This window comes from Aspergillus caelatus, assembly GCF_009193585.1.
Source record: "Aspergillus caelatus strain CBS 763.97 unplaced genomic scaffold BDV27scaffold_47, whole genome shotgun sequence".
Classification (NCBI taxonomy): Eukaryota; Fungi; Ascomycota; class Eurotiomycetes; order Eurotiales; family Aspergillaceae; genus Aspergillus; species Aspergillus caelatus.
Window position 1 is genome coordinate 162,393 of NW_022475310.1, and position 13,331 is coordinate 175,723.

The window sequence follows — 13,331 nt, forward strand, 5'->3', positions numbered from 1 at the left end:
TCTAAACAGACCTTCCATTCGGATCAGTACCCGTGGTCAGTAGTTAGGAATGATGGGATCAATTCCTCCAATAATCACAGTGGACAGCAATATGTACTACGTAGCTCACCCTAAATCCTAGCCTATGCGACTAAACACACGGTGACATATATCTTTAATAGCCCGTTTCTTCTTATTTCAATCAACTACCTATACATCCACAGATATATCAACATGAGTATTGCCGTTGTTTCTCGAATAGCTTTAAGACAGACCATTTCTCTCCACTATGTTCGGTACACAACCAATTGGGTATGCTTTCAATAGAGCGTATGTTTTGTACAGCACACCTACTGTTCTAAGTGCCGAAGAATAGTAGCAAGGATAATAGCTGTAGCTTTAAAGTGAGACACACTGTAAGCCAAATATCTTTCTAATCCTTCCTTCTCCTCACCTCCCCCCAGTGTATCATGGTTAATATACGTCAGCTCTTCTGTCCCAGGAGCATTTCCACTGCAAAGCCAGCTATTGAACCTTCCGGGGCTCTGATAGCAACGTGAAATTAATTGGATGCACGTGCTCTACTCTGTACTATGTCACTGCATTCCCCACCGCATTGATATCAACGACTTTCTTTCATACACAGACCCCGTTCGTGTTTATACTTACAGGCCGTAAACAATCTCAGTCTGCTTGTAGATAACTTTCTTCTTTCTTTTCCCTTCTGGCTTGAACATTAACCAAACCAATACACATATACTTAAAACTTAATCCTATAGAGGAAAAGAGAGTGGGGGAAAAAAAAGAAGAGAGCATAATAAAGAGAAAGAGAAAAAGGAGAAGGGCGTTAGTCCTACTGTTATATGGTAGAACAAGTGGGATGACATTTGGTGCCTAGAAAGATCCGCTGATAATAGTAGGCTTGGCATGTTTTGATGATGGCGGACTGTTTAACTCGACAAGAAGCCACTTTCTACAACCTGCCTGTGGCTTGGCAAGAAAATGCACCATCACCACAACCACCCAACAATTTCCAGAAGAATATAGCTTCGTTCTAGATTGTTTCAAAGCCTTCTGCATAAACGGTTTTCGAACATTCGAATTGACGCCTGTTTTCGAGCCAATCACCTCAGGTGGCCATTCAAACGTCTCATCCCAACTTGTTTAGATATGCGGTGACCTCACGTCCCACTAAGAAATTACCTGTCCGCGATGGACGCCTACCCTGAGGATTATGTTGTCCACAACCTTCCTTTCGTCCTGCTCTCTGGCCTTGAACCAGACTCTGAAGATGGCTTGGGGTCAATCTGCCCTGATTATCCCCTCCTCCACGAGAAGGGCGTCCATATATACTCGGATCTTCCGCCGTTGAGCGGTTCGACTGCGGAAGAATTGCGGGAGATACTTTTGGCGGAAGATGCGTCGCGAACTCCTTGGGAAGCTAGGGAAAATATTCTAGTGGAACCCGCCGGAACTGAGTATAAAATCAAGAGCGTTGGACGGGTATGTCGATGTACACTACTATCCCAGGCCAACCTCGCTACGTATCGGACTATTCAAGAGTCTGGTTGCCCAGCGGAGAAACTGCCCCAAAAGTCATGACATGTTTCTCTCTCCTTCTTCTGCCTTTGACCTATCGCTTTGCTCGAAGCTTAAGGAGTGTTTTGCTAACATGCCTGCAGTCTTATAGACTTCCCCCGCGCAAAGCTGAACCCCCACCTGTATCTCCTCCCATGAGCCCCACCGGCCAGGGCAATGATATATCGCATGTGCCATACTTTGTACTTCACTCTCCAATATCTCCGCTGACGCCTAGTTCACCGACGTTTTCAGATGGCTTACTCACACCCCTATGGGTTACAAAACACCAAAGCCTTGTCCCTGCCGCTGTGATAAACTTCTTCCCCTTCTGCCTAGATCCTAATATGAGTTCCTTGCGCGACAATCAATTAAAGATCGAAATCAATGGACTGAAGAAGGACTGGTCGTCCTCGGGATATAAGACGCGGTTTATCGCTGTTCTCCTTTCGGAAGAAAGTAATGGTGCTTTCACCGGGGATGTCGATGACCGGGTGACCGGCATTCGCAGAGCGACAAATCTAGACCAGAAGTCTATCTTTCTCCTTCCACCTGACGCAACACCTAACGAACTAAAAGAGTTTGGAAAGTCTCTTCTGACACTACTCCAACCGTCGGTGATGGAGTACTATCGGGATTTGTCTAAACACGCAAGACGGAAACGAAACCGGAGTAGTATTCCTTCCCCGACGGCCCCACCGACAACGGGGACATCCCAAACACTGTCTTTTCAAGGGTGGAATGTCCGGTACGAATTTAAGATGGGGATCTTTGCAGAATTTAGGCAGGAGATAGATGCAGCTCTTAGGAATTATGAGAGTGCATACGAGACTTTGTTTGGGCAGGAAGTCTTCGAGAATATTGCTGGCTGGAGCCCAAGATTCAACGATGCACGCCTCCTGGCAGATACTATAGCCATAAGGATTATTCGTTGTTTGCTCTGGACGGGACAAACCGCTGCAGCCGTGCGGTCTTGGGTTGAACATCGAAGTCGCTCACAAGATATTATCAATCGGAGAGGTAAAGGCACAAGGAATTATGGATGGGAGGCTTGGGAAGCCAGATGGTCAATGGTAATGGCACAACTGATTCGTCAAGCCGAAATTCCCTACTTCACCTCAGTCGGCATCACACAGGATCAGTTTAACGAACAGTATTCGATCTTCATCCCCCGTGAAAAGACGGTCCCTCCCGGAGATGTGTCCTATCCGTGGGAACAGTTACATCACGAAGGCTATTGGCTGTATCGATCGGCAAAGCATACAATGTGCCGACGTCATCTAGCAGAGCAGATTCCGGACGAAGACAGGATACCGCCAGGGCAGTCTCCTGCTTCTCAGATAGCGAGCAAGTCCTACCTATATGACACATACTTGGCACCGGAGACTCATGTTGAAGCACCCCAATCAGGGGTGGCGGGATTTAATCATTCTGCCCTAATTCTGACTGCATTGAATGCCGCCCTAGATGAATTTTCCAAGCGTGATCAGGTGCGGAAAACCGAGTGCCTAAGGTTGGAGATAGCGGAAGAATACATGCGGGTAGGCTCCTGGACCGAAGCTTATGGTATACTTCAGCCACTATGGTCTAAGATCACTTGGCGGCATTCGGGCTGGTGGCAGCTTATGGAAAAATTCGGATGGGCTTTGAGGGAGTGTGCTGTACGAGTACAAGATAGCGAAACGATTTTACGAGTTGATTGGGAGCTACTCAACAGGGGTAAGATTTCTTTCCTTTGCTTACTTTACAATATATCCCCTGTTGTACCTCTCAGAAGTCGGGACCTCGTTTTCTAACACTTGCCTGTTGCCAGCATTTCAACCAAACTCCGACTGGCGTTACGATATCCACAGAAGCCTTGAGGATATTACACCAGCTACACCCAAACCCTCTGTTGTTCTCAGAGCAGAGGATATCATATCAAGTGGTGAGTATGTCCCGAGTAATGTTTCAGGATAATGACTTACGATGGCATGGCTTTTCTTTCGCGTCAGTCACGGCATCTTTTATTTTCGAGAGACCCGAGGGGAATGTTGGCGAGCCATTACATGGTCAGCTCGCTATAACATCATGCGCACAACGATCATCAAGTCCTATAAGATTTTCTGAGATCAAAATCGCTTTCGAAGGCTGTCTGCGACCAATAAAGTTACAGTCAAACCACGTAGCTGAAACTGACACAACTACTCCTTGCACAATATCGTCGCCGTCACTACGAGAGCCGAGTACATCCAGTGATACGGCATCTCTCCAGTCACCCACTAGTTTCTTGACACCACTCATTGGAACTGCTGATCTGACTATTGGCCCTTCTCAGACAAAGGTCTTCGATGTGGCTTGTATCCCTCGAGAAGCCGGAGAGTCTCGAGTGGCCTCGATCACACTTTTGATTGAAGAAGAGAAATTCGACCTTACTTGTGCCATGACGGAGTTGACCCAGCATGAATCTTTCTGGTGGAAACAAACCAAGAACTATGTGGCTCGAAGGCGGGTAGGCAAAAATCGAGACACTGGCCGATGTAAGATAAAACCCAAACCGCCCAAGATACGGATCACAACTCCCAATCTGATGGATACTTACTACACGAACGAACGCATTGTCCTCAAGATTGGAATTCATAACGAGGAGGATGAAGCTGCGGAGGTCACAGCCGAGGCTAGGCTTTTTGGTCGACCAGAATCGGCAGCTAAGGTCTTATGGCTTGACGAGGAAGGCTCACCATGGATGCAGGGCTCCGAGAGGAGTACGCCAGTGGAAGGGCTTTCTCATTTCATCAAGCGGCCACTTGGGATATTGGAGACGTCCTCCCACCGGCAGCTGGAAATTGTCCTCACGGATACGCGTGATGCTTCTGATTACGAGCTTGAAATATCATCTGTATATAACCTCGTATCCGATATCCAGACTCCAATCATCGCAACCTTGAGAGTGAAGATACCGATAATACGGCCGTTTGAGGCCAACTACGAATTCATGCCGCGTCTCCACCCCCAACCATGGCCAGATTTCTTTACCGTCAATGATGCATTGCTTGGAAATGACTCAACCCCGAAAATCGGGGGCTTGCAGCAGCGGTGGTGCCTTAACTCAAAGGTCGTTTCTTTTGCGCTAACGCCGCTTGTTATTGAAAAGATATCACTGGTGCTAGTTGGAGTGGGTGGAGGAACCACGTGCCACGTCGGTCCTGAAGCGATCGTTAGTCCAGGCGGGCCAGAGATCTATTTGGAGGAGCTTCGCGAGTCCAATTTTGCTGTGGATATCCACAAGGCAATTCTAGGCGACCGACGACCCACAGCTCTGAACCTCGCTCTTGAAGTTCAATGGCGACGAAGCGCAACCGATGAGGGTGAATCGGCCTTGAGCAGCAACGGTACGACTATATCCACACTTGCGGTTCCTCGCTTTGTCGTTCCTGGGGGAGAACCACGTGTGCTTGCCTCGGCAATGACCTCCCAGATACGTTCTGGGTTGATTCACTTAGACTACACTATCGAGAATCCGTCGATGCACTTCCTTACCTTCAACTTAACTATGGAGGCCAGCGAAAACTTCGCCTTTAGCGGTCCGAAAACCCTGGTCGTTCAGCTGGTGCCTTTGAGCCGACACGCGGTTCGGTACAACCTACTGGCATCTAGACGGGGGCTATGGATACAGCCACAACTGATCGTGGTGGACACATACTTCAACAAAACCCTTCGGGTGCTCCCCACAGAGGACATGCGGTCGGACAAGAAAGGGCCGTTGATATGGGTTGATGCCGATGACTAAATCGCAGCTTCTACGATTGTCATTTGTGTTTTGTCGGTGTAGGTAGCAATGATGGGTACATGTGTTCTTATGTGATATAGATGGTATAGTTTGAGCGACTTGAGTGCGATAGATAATTAGTGTCTTTTTACAATAGACTCAGCTACTAGTCCTATGGCTACCAGTAATAGTTTAAATCTACGGAAAATTGAGAGATTTTCATGACAGCAACTTCATTCACCCGGAGAGTTATAGCATGCTGGTGACTGCTCAAACCAGTCTCCTTCAAATTGATGGTTCCCCAAGATCGCGGAGCTGCGCAAGACCTCCCCAATGTATCGGCTGCATTTTTACGGGTGCGTCTAAAATAGTAAAACTACTAGTATGGAGACCAAATCTATAGATCATGCATACCTCTCAGCTGTAACCAATTGTCTCTTCCCTCTCAGCCTAATACCCCAAATGCCATTTTAATGTCTCTTACAATCAGGCAGCAAATCTAGGGGGGTAGCATAACTTACTAAACACTGTCAGAAATTTCTCGGGGCGATTTAACTAGGGACTGTAATGGCTGCAATGCAGCAATTCAAGTCTGAGTTGGTTATGTGATAATTGGGGCTCCTTTTTGTTAATCTGCTCCCCAAACGTCCGGTCCCACAAACACCAAATACACTTGTCCAGCTGAACGTGTCGTTAACCGGTCCATAAGAAGCAAGAGGATGAGTGTAACTCCAGGCGGCTTGATTGTTTGTAGGTATCTCATTTGATGTCTCCCTGTGGCCAGAAGGGGCGCGGGGGGGGGGGGGGGGGGGGGCGGTTATATTAGAATGAGGGACCAACATCACGTTTGTATGTTATTATATATACATGGGATTAACCGGAAGGAGAGATTGGGTAATCAAGAGAAGTAACTTTACGTGTTATTAGATAGTTATAGTATAATGTAGAGATGGACTTTTTGCTTAGCACCTCACATGTCCAATCAGCCTGATCTATTCGTCTCACTTTGCGTGTCTTCGATGCGACCATGCTTAAGCCCCCATTGGATCACTGCGCTTAGTCTGGCCTGGGTTAGTACCGAATTAAGAAAAAGCCGAGGATAATAAAAGCTAGGACCAAATAACTATTGCGTATGGGGAGAGATTTGCCCTTAGTATTGTTCCTTTGAGAGTGTACAATGAGAAGCCCCGTTCAAAGAACCAACCTTACCCTAATCACTTGAACTTTCTTAACTTATAAAATCCCAGTGTCCAACGGTGACCAATATTTCCCAAGGGCGAGAATCAATGAAATCATTTCAAGGAATACAGCAATGAGATACCATCTGTCAGGGATTTGACGTTTCAATCGGTTGCGGGGACTGACCGTTGAGAAATGAGATTTCCTGATGCTATTTATTTTCGAACCCTAACTTAGTGCTTATCTTCTTTTCGCATAAATCCGCCTTTCTATCTTTCCTCCTCTTCCCTCCCCCACGTCCGTTGTTTAGAGTCTACTAAAGCCCGAGCTCGTTCGCTCTCAAATAGTAATAATCAACCTCTACCCTGGACAAGAATAAGTCTAGAAAGGAAAAAGAGAAAAGAGAAAAGAAACAGAAAGCTAGGATGGCATCCAGCCAGGATCTCGAATCAGAGATCTCAACGCCACTCTTAGGAACCCATCAGTCCAGAGCGCACGTCGAGTACAAGCACAAGCGATGGACCCTGTTTCTCTTATGCACGGTGATTGTCACACTTGACTTTGGCACTTTCCTCTCCCTCGCTCCACAGACTCAGATAATGGAATCAATCATCTGTCGCAGGTTTCATCCAGGACTATTTGTCGATCTCCCGTATGGACAATTCTTATCGGATGATACACCCTGCAAATCTGTAGATGTACAGGGGGAGCTGGCATTGATCAGTGGATGGAAAGATACATTGGACCAAATCCCGGGAATCATCCTGGCCCTTCCATTGGGCTTCCTGTTAGATCGCATTGGCCGCAAACCAATTGCAATGCTAAGTATGAGCGGACTACTCATGGAGGAGATCACGATCCGCATCATCTGTATGTTGCGACGACATTTCAACAGAGCATGAGTGTCCTCTGGCTAACTATCCAAGGCTTGTACAGTGAGGAAATTCCTCTTCGAGCTATCTGGTTCACACCTTTATTTCAATTATGTGGTGGTGGTTCTCAAATAGCCAGCTCTGTGGCCTTCACCATCGTCACAGATATCTTTCCCGCAGAGCAGCGGTAGGGAGATGCCTGTCCCCCTCCACCTTTTTGTAGTAGATATACTAATTTCTGTGCATTGTCCAGTGCAAACATATTTTTTGTGCTCTTTGCGGCTGTTCTACTTGCCGAGATCCTCGCAACTCCTCTGAGTGCTTGGCTTATGTCCTGGTCGCCGTGGCTCCCATTCCTACTCGGCTGGCTCTGTGAGGGTTGTGGCTTACTGGCAGCCATACTCATCCCGGAAACTCTTCCGAAGTCACTAAACGAATTAGGATCTGAATCGGTAGACGAGGAGCATGAATGCCTTGTCCCTCCACCCACTTCGCCGGAGTGGAAGGGGTCCCTCTATAGTGTAGGGTCCCATATCATGCACTTAACTGCATTTGTTTGGGGAAATGTCAACACAGTGGCTATTTCAATTGCATTCCTGGCGGCTAGTGTTGGAGGGCAGGCCCTCCAGTTGATCATCCAATATGCTTCCAAGCGCTACTCATGGACTATGGCTAAGGTGCGATGCTGCCTGGTAAAGGGTCGAATATAGCCACTAACACATCATTTCTAGGCAAGCTTTCTCATCTCCCTAAAAGGAATGATCGATCTCGTCGTCTTGCTTCTATTGCTACCAATTATCTCCCACTACTTAAACCGGTACCTCTCTCCAGCTATCAGAGATCTTCGAATAACACAGGGAAGTGCAGCTATTCTAGCAGTTGGATTCGGCCTCATGGCAGTGGCCGATCACCCAGTGCTGTTCGCCTTCGGTGTATCCATTCTGGCCTTAGGATGGGGCTTCTTTTCCACCCTCCGCAATGTGGCCACAACATTGGTTGCAGAGTCTCAAATCGGAACGCTCAACACCACAATCGCTCTTGTCCAGGGGGTTGGGAGCATGATTGCTGGACCGTTGCTCGCCAGTACATTTAGGAAAGGTATGGCTTTGGGCGGTACCTGGATGGGTTTGCCATACATGATGGGTGCTATACTGTTTTTGCTGGCAGGGCTGGCCGCGTCTAGTGTACGGACGCCTCGTTAAAATCCACTTCTCATCTAAAAAAAAAAATTAATATCGATATCCAGTGGATATATACGTCATGGTGTTCTCTAGGATTTTTTATATCTTTCGGCTTTTTCTCTCTTTCTTAGGCGTAACGTATAGCATGAGTTTATGCAACAATTTAACTCGTGGGCCTACTTTGACCTGCCATCGAAGAGCACATGTGAAAACGTTCGGAGAATTGGAACACGAGCAAGGAGGGCAAATTTTAGGATGAATCAATATCTGCGTACACCTTACCTTACCTCTCCAGTGAACTCTGCCAGGACGTAAGTACAGTACAAACAAATATATGAAGCAAGGCCTGATGTTTGCCTTACCGCAATTAGTTTGGGTGCTGGGTAACTTAACACCTGACCTCCTGCTGCATCTGGCGACGGTATTAAAAGGTAGCAGGAAATGCCTCGGTGTATGTACGGAGGATGTACTTTTAATACGAGGGTAAAAGCAAGGCACCCCTTTTAAACCGTAAAGAGTCAATTCTGTTAGGTTCCATGCGTCAGTCTCACTCCATAAGGGTTCATCGAACTTATTCTTGAGTTCCACAGGGGTGATCTCATGTTATAATTTTAGAAGAAGGGATCTCTTGCGGTGGTACGGAGTAAGATGGACGTCATTACTCAACCCTGACAGGTACGGAATTCTGGGGAGGGGTCACCTGCGCTGACAGTACTTATTGTATGTATGTATCTATGTATGTACTTACCTGCTTGTCTGCCTGGTGTTGGGTCAATTTAGATGACGAGGGTTGCCTGTTGAGAGAGAATCTACACATAACGAAAATAAAATTAGAATCTAAAATGAGAAGAAAACATAAAAAGAAAAAGAAAAAAAAATTTCAATCTCTGTTTGTACAGAGATACCTACATACGTACAAACCCGTGACACCAGAGATTTTCCTTCCCTTCCAATCTTTCCTTCCATGCTCTTCCTCCTGCCCCAATTCCTGCCTTTTCGTTTTCTTCCCACCCCGTTGTTATTGACTTATTATATTTCCTTTGATTCCTATCCGCTCAAAGCATTCAAAGATCTCGTTCTTCGTGATTTGGTGATTCATACCTGTGGAATATTTCATCATCATCAGATCCGGACCGGGTCCCCACCCCCAATTGTTCTCAATTTTCTGATAGAGAGGATTGACCACTGGGGCCATTCCCTCCCACCCGCCGCCTATCGATTCTGCCCTTACCCTTTCTCGCCCACCTGATTCTTTGCTCTCTTCTTCCCCTCTCTGACAGAACACCTCCCCCCAGAATTTTTTTTACCCTTTCCCTCTTTGCTCTTGAGTTGTGCTTGTGCATTCCTGGCCTACAGTCTTCCCAGAACCCCTAAATTGCGATCACTTGAAATAATGGGTCAGACTTTGTCAGAACCAGTAGTCGATAAGGTACGTGAAACCAAGTGTTGCTGCTTTGGTCTTCCTTTCTGATCCCCCCCACACATGTCCTTACGCAATAATTCCTCCCCTTCCGTCCTGAGGCCGCAGGGGCGCTCGGTCGGCCTGCCACAAGCTTCCCAACGGACAATCTCTCTAATTATATCTCTCTTCCTCCCTTTTTTCTGTCCAATGCCCCATTCGCTTTTCTGGGGGTTCTTTTTTTGTCATTACTCTTGGGTTGATCCGGTCTCGAGGCACCGCATCGTGATGCTCCTCACCTGCGGGGTCCTCCACATGAGGAATGAAAATTTCCCCCGGATGGCCCACGAACCCATGCCCGCCCTGCATTGCGCGATGGATGATACTCATCAGTGCTAATATCGTCTAACTCTCTTTAGACCTCGTCCGAGGGCGAAGATGATTGCTGCATCTACGGCGTCTCAGCCATGCAGGGCTGGCGAATCAGCATGGAGGATGCCCATGCTGCCGTCCTAGACCTCCACGCAAAATATACGAGTCCGGAAGAGACACCAACGGATCCCGCCAACCGCCTAGCTTTCTTTGGAGTATATGATGGACATGGTGGAGACAAAGTCGCACTGTTTGCTGGAGATAACGTGCATAAGATCGTCGCAAAACAGGATTCATTCGCAAAGGGCGACATTGAACAGGCCCTGAAAGATGGATTCTTAGCTACCGATCGGGCTATCTTAGAAGGTTCGTGAGCGTTATCCACAGGGGCTCCGTGTTTCCCTTCTCTCCCGTTTTTTGTCTTCGTCGAGGCCTTGAGAGACTGACTCGGCTAGACCCGAAATATGAAGAGGAAGTCTCCGGCTGCACGGCAGCTGTCAGTGTAATCTCAAAACATAAGATCTGGGTGGTACGTGAAGCATGTTTCGTGACCGATTCAGCGGTCGGCTATAGTCGGCCTGATCAATCATTAACCGGACATAGGCCAACGCGGGTGATTCTCGCTCTGTGCTTGGTGTCAAGGGCCGCGCAAAGCCTCTCTCCTTTGATCATAAACCACAGAATGAAGGTCTGTGGCTCATTTCTAGTTGAATTTACCTCGTCGTGGTCTTTTACTGACGAAATACTTTAGGCGAGAAGGCTCGTATCAGTGCCGCAGGTGGCTTTGTCGATTTCGGCCGTGTGAACGGAAACCTGGCCCTGTCACGAGCCATTGGTGATTTCGAGTTCAAGAAAAGCCCCGAGCTTGCGCCCGAACAGCAGATCGTGACCGCTTATCCGGATGTGACAGTTCATGAGCTTAGTGATGACGATGAATTCCTTGTCATAGCCTGTGACGGTAAGTGTTCCCTCGATCACCTCTTTTGCCAACCACACACTCATGTCGAGCTTTAGGTATCTGGGACTGCCAGTCTTCCCAGGCTGTGGTTGAGTTTGTCCGCCGTGGTATCGCCGCGAAGCAAGAACTTCACCGGATTTGTGAGAACATGATGGATAACTGCTTGGCTTCAAATAGCGAAACTGGTGGGGTTGGATGTGACAATATGACTATGATAATCATTGGCCTCCTAAACGGCAGGACTAAAGAGGAGTGGTATAATCAGATAGCTGAGCGGGTGGCCAAAGGCGACGGTCCTTGCGCTCCTCCCGAATACGGCAAGTCTCTTGAGGATTCTACGGCCTCCAACCCCTACTGACTGAGCGGGGATGCAGCTGAATTCCGCGGCCCTGGTATCCGTAATCAGTTTGAAGAGAACCCGGATGACTACGATATGGAAAATGATCGCGCGCGTGGTTTCAGTGTTCGTTCCGGCCGCATTATTCTTCTAGGTGACGGCACCGAGCTGGTCCCTGATCAAAACGACGAGGAGCTCTTTGACCAAACTGAGGAAGATCGGGATTTACCTAGTCAGGTGCAACGCGAATCGCCTGATTCTACCAGGAATGAGCGTGAAGGAACTCCGGGACCTCAGTCTAAAACTGACACTGCCTCCAAGTCTGAAGAAGGATCATCTGCTAGTACATCCGAGTCAACCTCTACTCCCGCAGGAAACGCTACCTCTGGAGCCCCCGAAAAATCTACGTCGTAGTTGTGATGGGCTATTTGCATCTGTATCCGCCTTTCCGTTATTTTGGTTTCTGAAACGAATCTTGTGATTTTATGATTGTTCCGCCTTGCATCCATGTCCTCCCACTTTCACCTTGTTTTCCCGGTTTATCACAATAGTCCCCCCTTCCATTCCCCTGTTGTTGACACTCCGTGGCATTGAATGGGGCGGAACAAGCGACAGGAAACCTATGTCCCTAGATGGCCAGGTATCTTTCATGTCTTGCACGATGGGTTATAAGGGTTCCTCTTAGGGTAGGAGGTCTTACTTCGTTTTCCATTTCAAGCCGCGAGCGGCGGATCTTACGAGAGTACGTCTTGATTTATGCCTTCCCACAAGATATCGTGCCAAACGACCCACTATTGATGAACTTTGCTATTTATGATTTATTCCCCCCCTTTTTTTCCTTAATTTTTTTTTTTTCGCCCTTGACTTTCCGTCCTTTCTGCTCCATCTATCTACCTGTTCATTAACTTCCGTCTGGTTTCGTTCTCCCTTGCCACCTTCTGGAGATCTGCTGCTCTCTCCTATCGTTCGCACCGGGTCGCATAATGGACCAAACGGGGCTCTTGGGGAAAGGCAGAGCCGGGGAGACTTAAGTCGGCAGGGGAGAATGGGAACGAAGATGTTCTATTGCACATGTGACGGCGTATCCGGAAAGCAATCAATGGCATGAAGACCTTTTAGTCAGAGCTGGAATGGCATTTAGTCGAATGCTTCAGCAGTGGAGTTCTGGAAATGTGATGGATGCAAGCGATCGTTCTCATGTTCTGTTATTTTTACTCGTACGGATATAGAATCGTTGGCCGAGCGAACGCGCCGAACCCCACATACCGGAGTGATGTATGGAGGAGTGGGAAAGAGAGAAGGGGGAACGGGGAGAGAGTGAGAGATTTAGTGTAAGATGAAGCATATAAGTGGGAAAGAAAAGAGTATTTCATACAGAGAAGGCCGAGAAGAGAGAGCCTTGAACATTGCATTAGCATGAAGTGGAGGAACCAACCAAGAATTGTTGGGGGGCAATTGTAGAAGAAAATCGAAATACATGTAATGATTCTGACAGTTCACTGTATGTATGATAGTCTTCGGTATGTATGTACATACTAGTATAGTATACTTTAGTAAGTATTTTGGAAACAACGCTTACCGAGTCATATTGGGGGCTCCGCCCACGGGGTGTCTCAAAAGGTATTTTCTCTTTTTTTTGTTTTTTTTTTTTAATTTCTTTCATGTATGTATGTATGTATGTATGTATGTATGTTATAGATTTATTTTAAGAGACCAGTCTAACAATTC

At 47.4% G+C, this 13,331-nt stretch overlaps 3 protein-coding genes across 3 annotated transcripts; all 3 read left to right on the plus strand.

The window, feature by feature from the left end:
* The first annotated feature begins 991 nt into the window (after positions 1–991).
* Positions 992–5,478, plus strand: BDV27DRAFT_88054 (uncharacterized protein). The gene is made up of 4 exons (XM_032077856.1): positions 992–1,482; positions 1,662–3,276; positions 3,371–3,484; positions 3,552–5,478. The coding sequence occupies exons 1-4, from the start codon at positions 1,192–1,194 to the stop codon at positions 5,324–5,326; spliced, it is 3,795 nt and encodes a 1,264-aa protein (XP_031929792.1). The 5' UTR covers positions 992–1,191; the 3' UTR covers positions 5,327–5,478.
* Positions 5,479–6,800: 1,322 nt separating this feature from the next.
* Positions 6,801–9,136, plus strand: BDV27DRAFT_125032 (MFS transporter). Its single transcript, XM_032066236.1, has 5 exons — positions 6,801–7,354; positions 7,411–7,543; positions 7,610–8,033; positions 8,088–8,838; positions 8,900–9,136. Exons 1-4 carry the CDS (start codon positions 6,910–6,912, stop codon positions 8,556–8,558), a joined length of 1,473 nt encoding a protein of 490 aa, XP_031929793.1. The 5' UTR covers positions 6,801–6,909; the 3' UTR covers positions 8,559–8,838; positions 8,900–9,136.
* Positions 9,137–9,831: 695 nt separating this feature from the next.
* Positions 9,832–12,126, plus strand: BDV27DRAFT_88074 (PP2C family serine/threonine-protein phosphatase). The gene is made up of 7 exons (XM_032077857.1): positions 9,832–9,966; positions 10,356–10,674; positions 10,764–10,837; positions 10,912–10,996; positions 11,060–11,266; positions 11,323–11,583; positions 11,641–12,126. Exons 1-7 carry the CDS (start codon positions 9,931–9,933, stop codon positions 12,015–12,017), a joined length of 1,359 nt encoding a protein of 452 aa, XP_031929794.1. The 5' UTR covers positions 9,832–9,930; the 3' UTR covers positions 12,018–12,126.
* Positions 12,127–13,331: the final 1,205 nt, after the last annotated feature.

Bases quoted from the DNA above. Each gene is read 5' to 3' on its own strand.
- BDV27DRAFT_88054 (XM_032077856.1), top strand. From the start codon at position 1,192: ATGGACGCCTACCCTGAGGATTATGTTGTCCACAACCTTCCTTTCGTC. The intron at 3,277-3,370 runs GTAAGATTTCTT...GCCTGTTGCCAG, and splicing joins TTGGGAGCTACTCAACAGGG to CATTTCAACCAAACTCCGAC. The intron at 3,485-3,551 runs GTGAGTATGTCC...CTTTCGCGTCAG, and splicing joins AGAGGATATCATATCAAGTG to TCACGGCATCTTTTATTTTC.
- BDV27DRAFT_88074 (XM_032077857.1), top strand. From the start codon at position 9,931: ATGGGTCAGACTTTGTCAGAACCAGTAGTCGATAAG. The intron at 10,838-10,911 runs GTACGTGAAGCA...AACCGGACATAG, and splicing joins CAAAACATAAGATCTGGGTG to GCCAACGCGGGTGATTCTCG. The intron at 10,997-11,059 runs GTCTGTGGCTCA...GAAATACTTTAG, and splicing joins TCATAAACCACAGAATGAAG to GCGAGAAGGCTCGTATCAGT.
- BDV27DRAFT_125032 (XM_032066236.1), top strand. From the start codon at position 6,910: ATGGCATCCAGCCAGGATCTCGAATCAGAGATCTCAACGCCACTCTTA. The intron at 7,544-7,609 runs GTAGGGAGATGC...TGCATTGTCCAG, and splicing joins ATCTTTCCCGCAGAGCAGCG to TGCAAACATATTTTTTGTGC. The intron at 8,034-8,087 runs GTGCGATGCTGC...CATCATTTCTAG, and splicing joins ACTCATGGACTATGGCTAAG to GCAAGCTTTCTCATCTCCCT.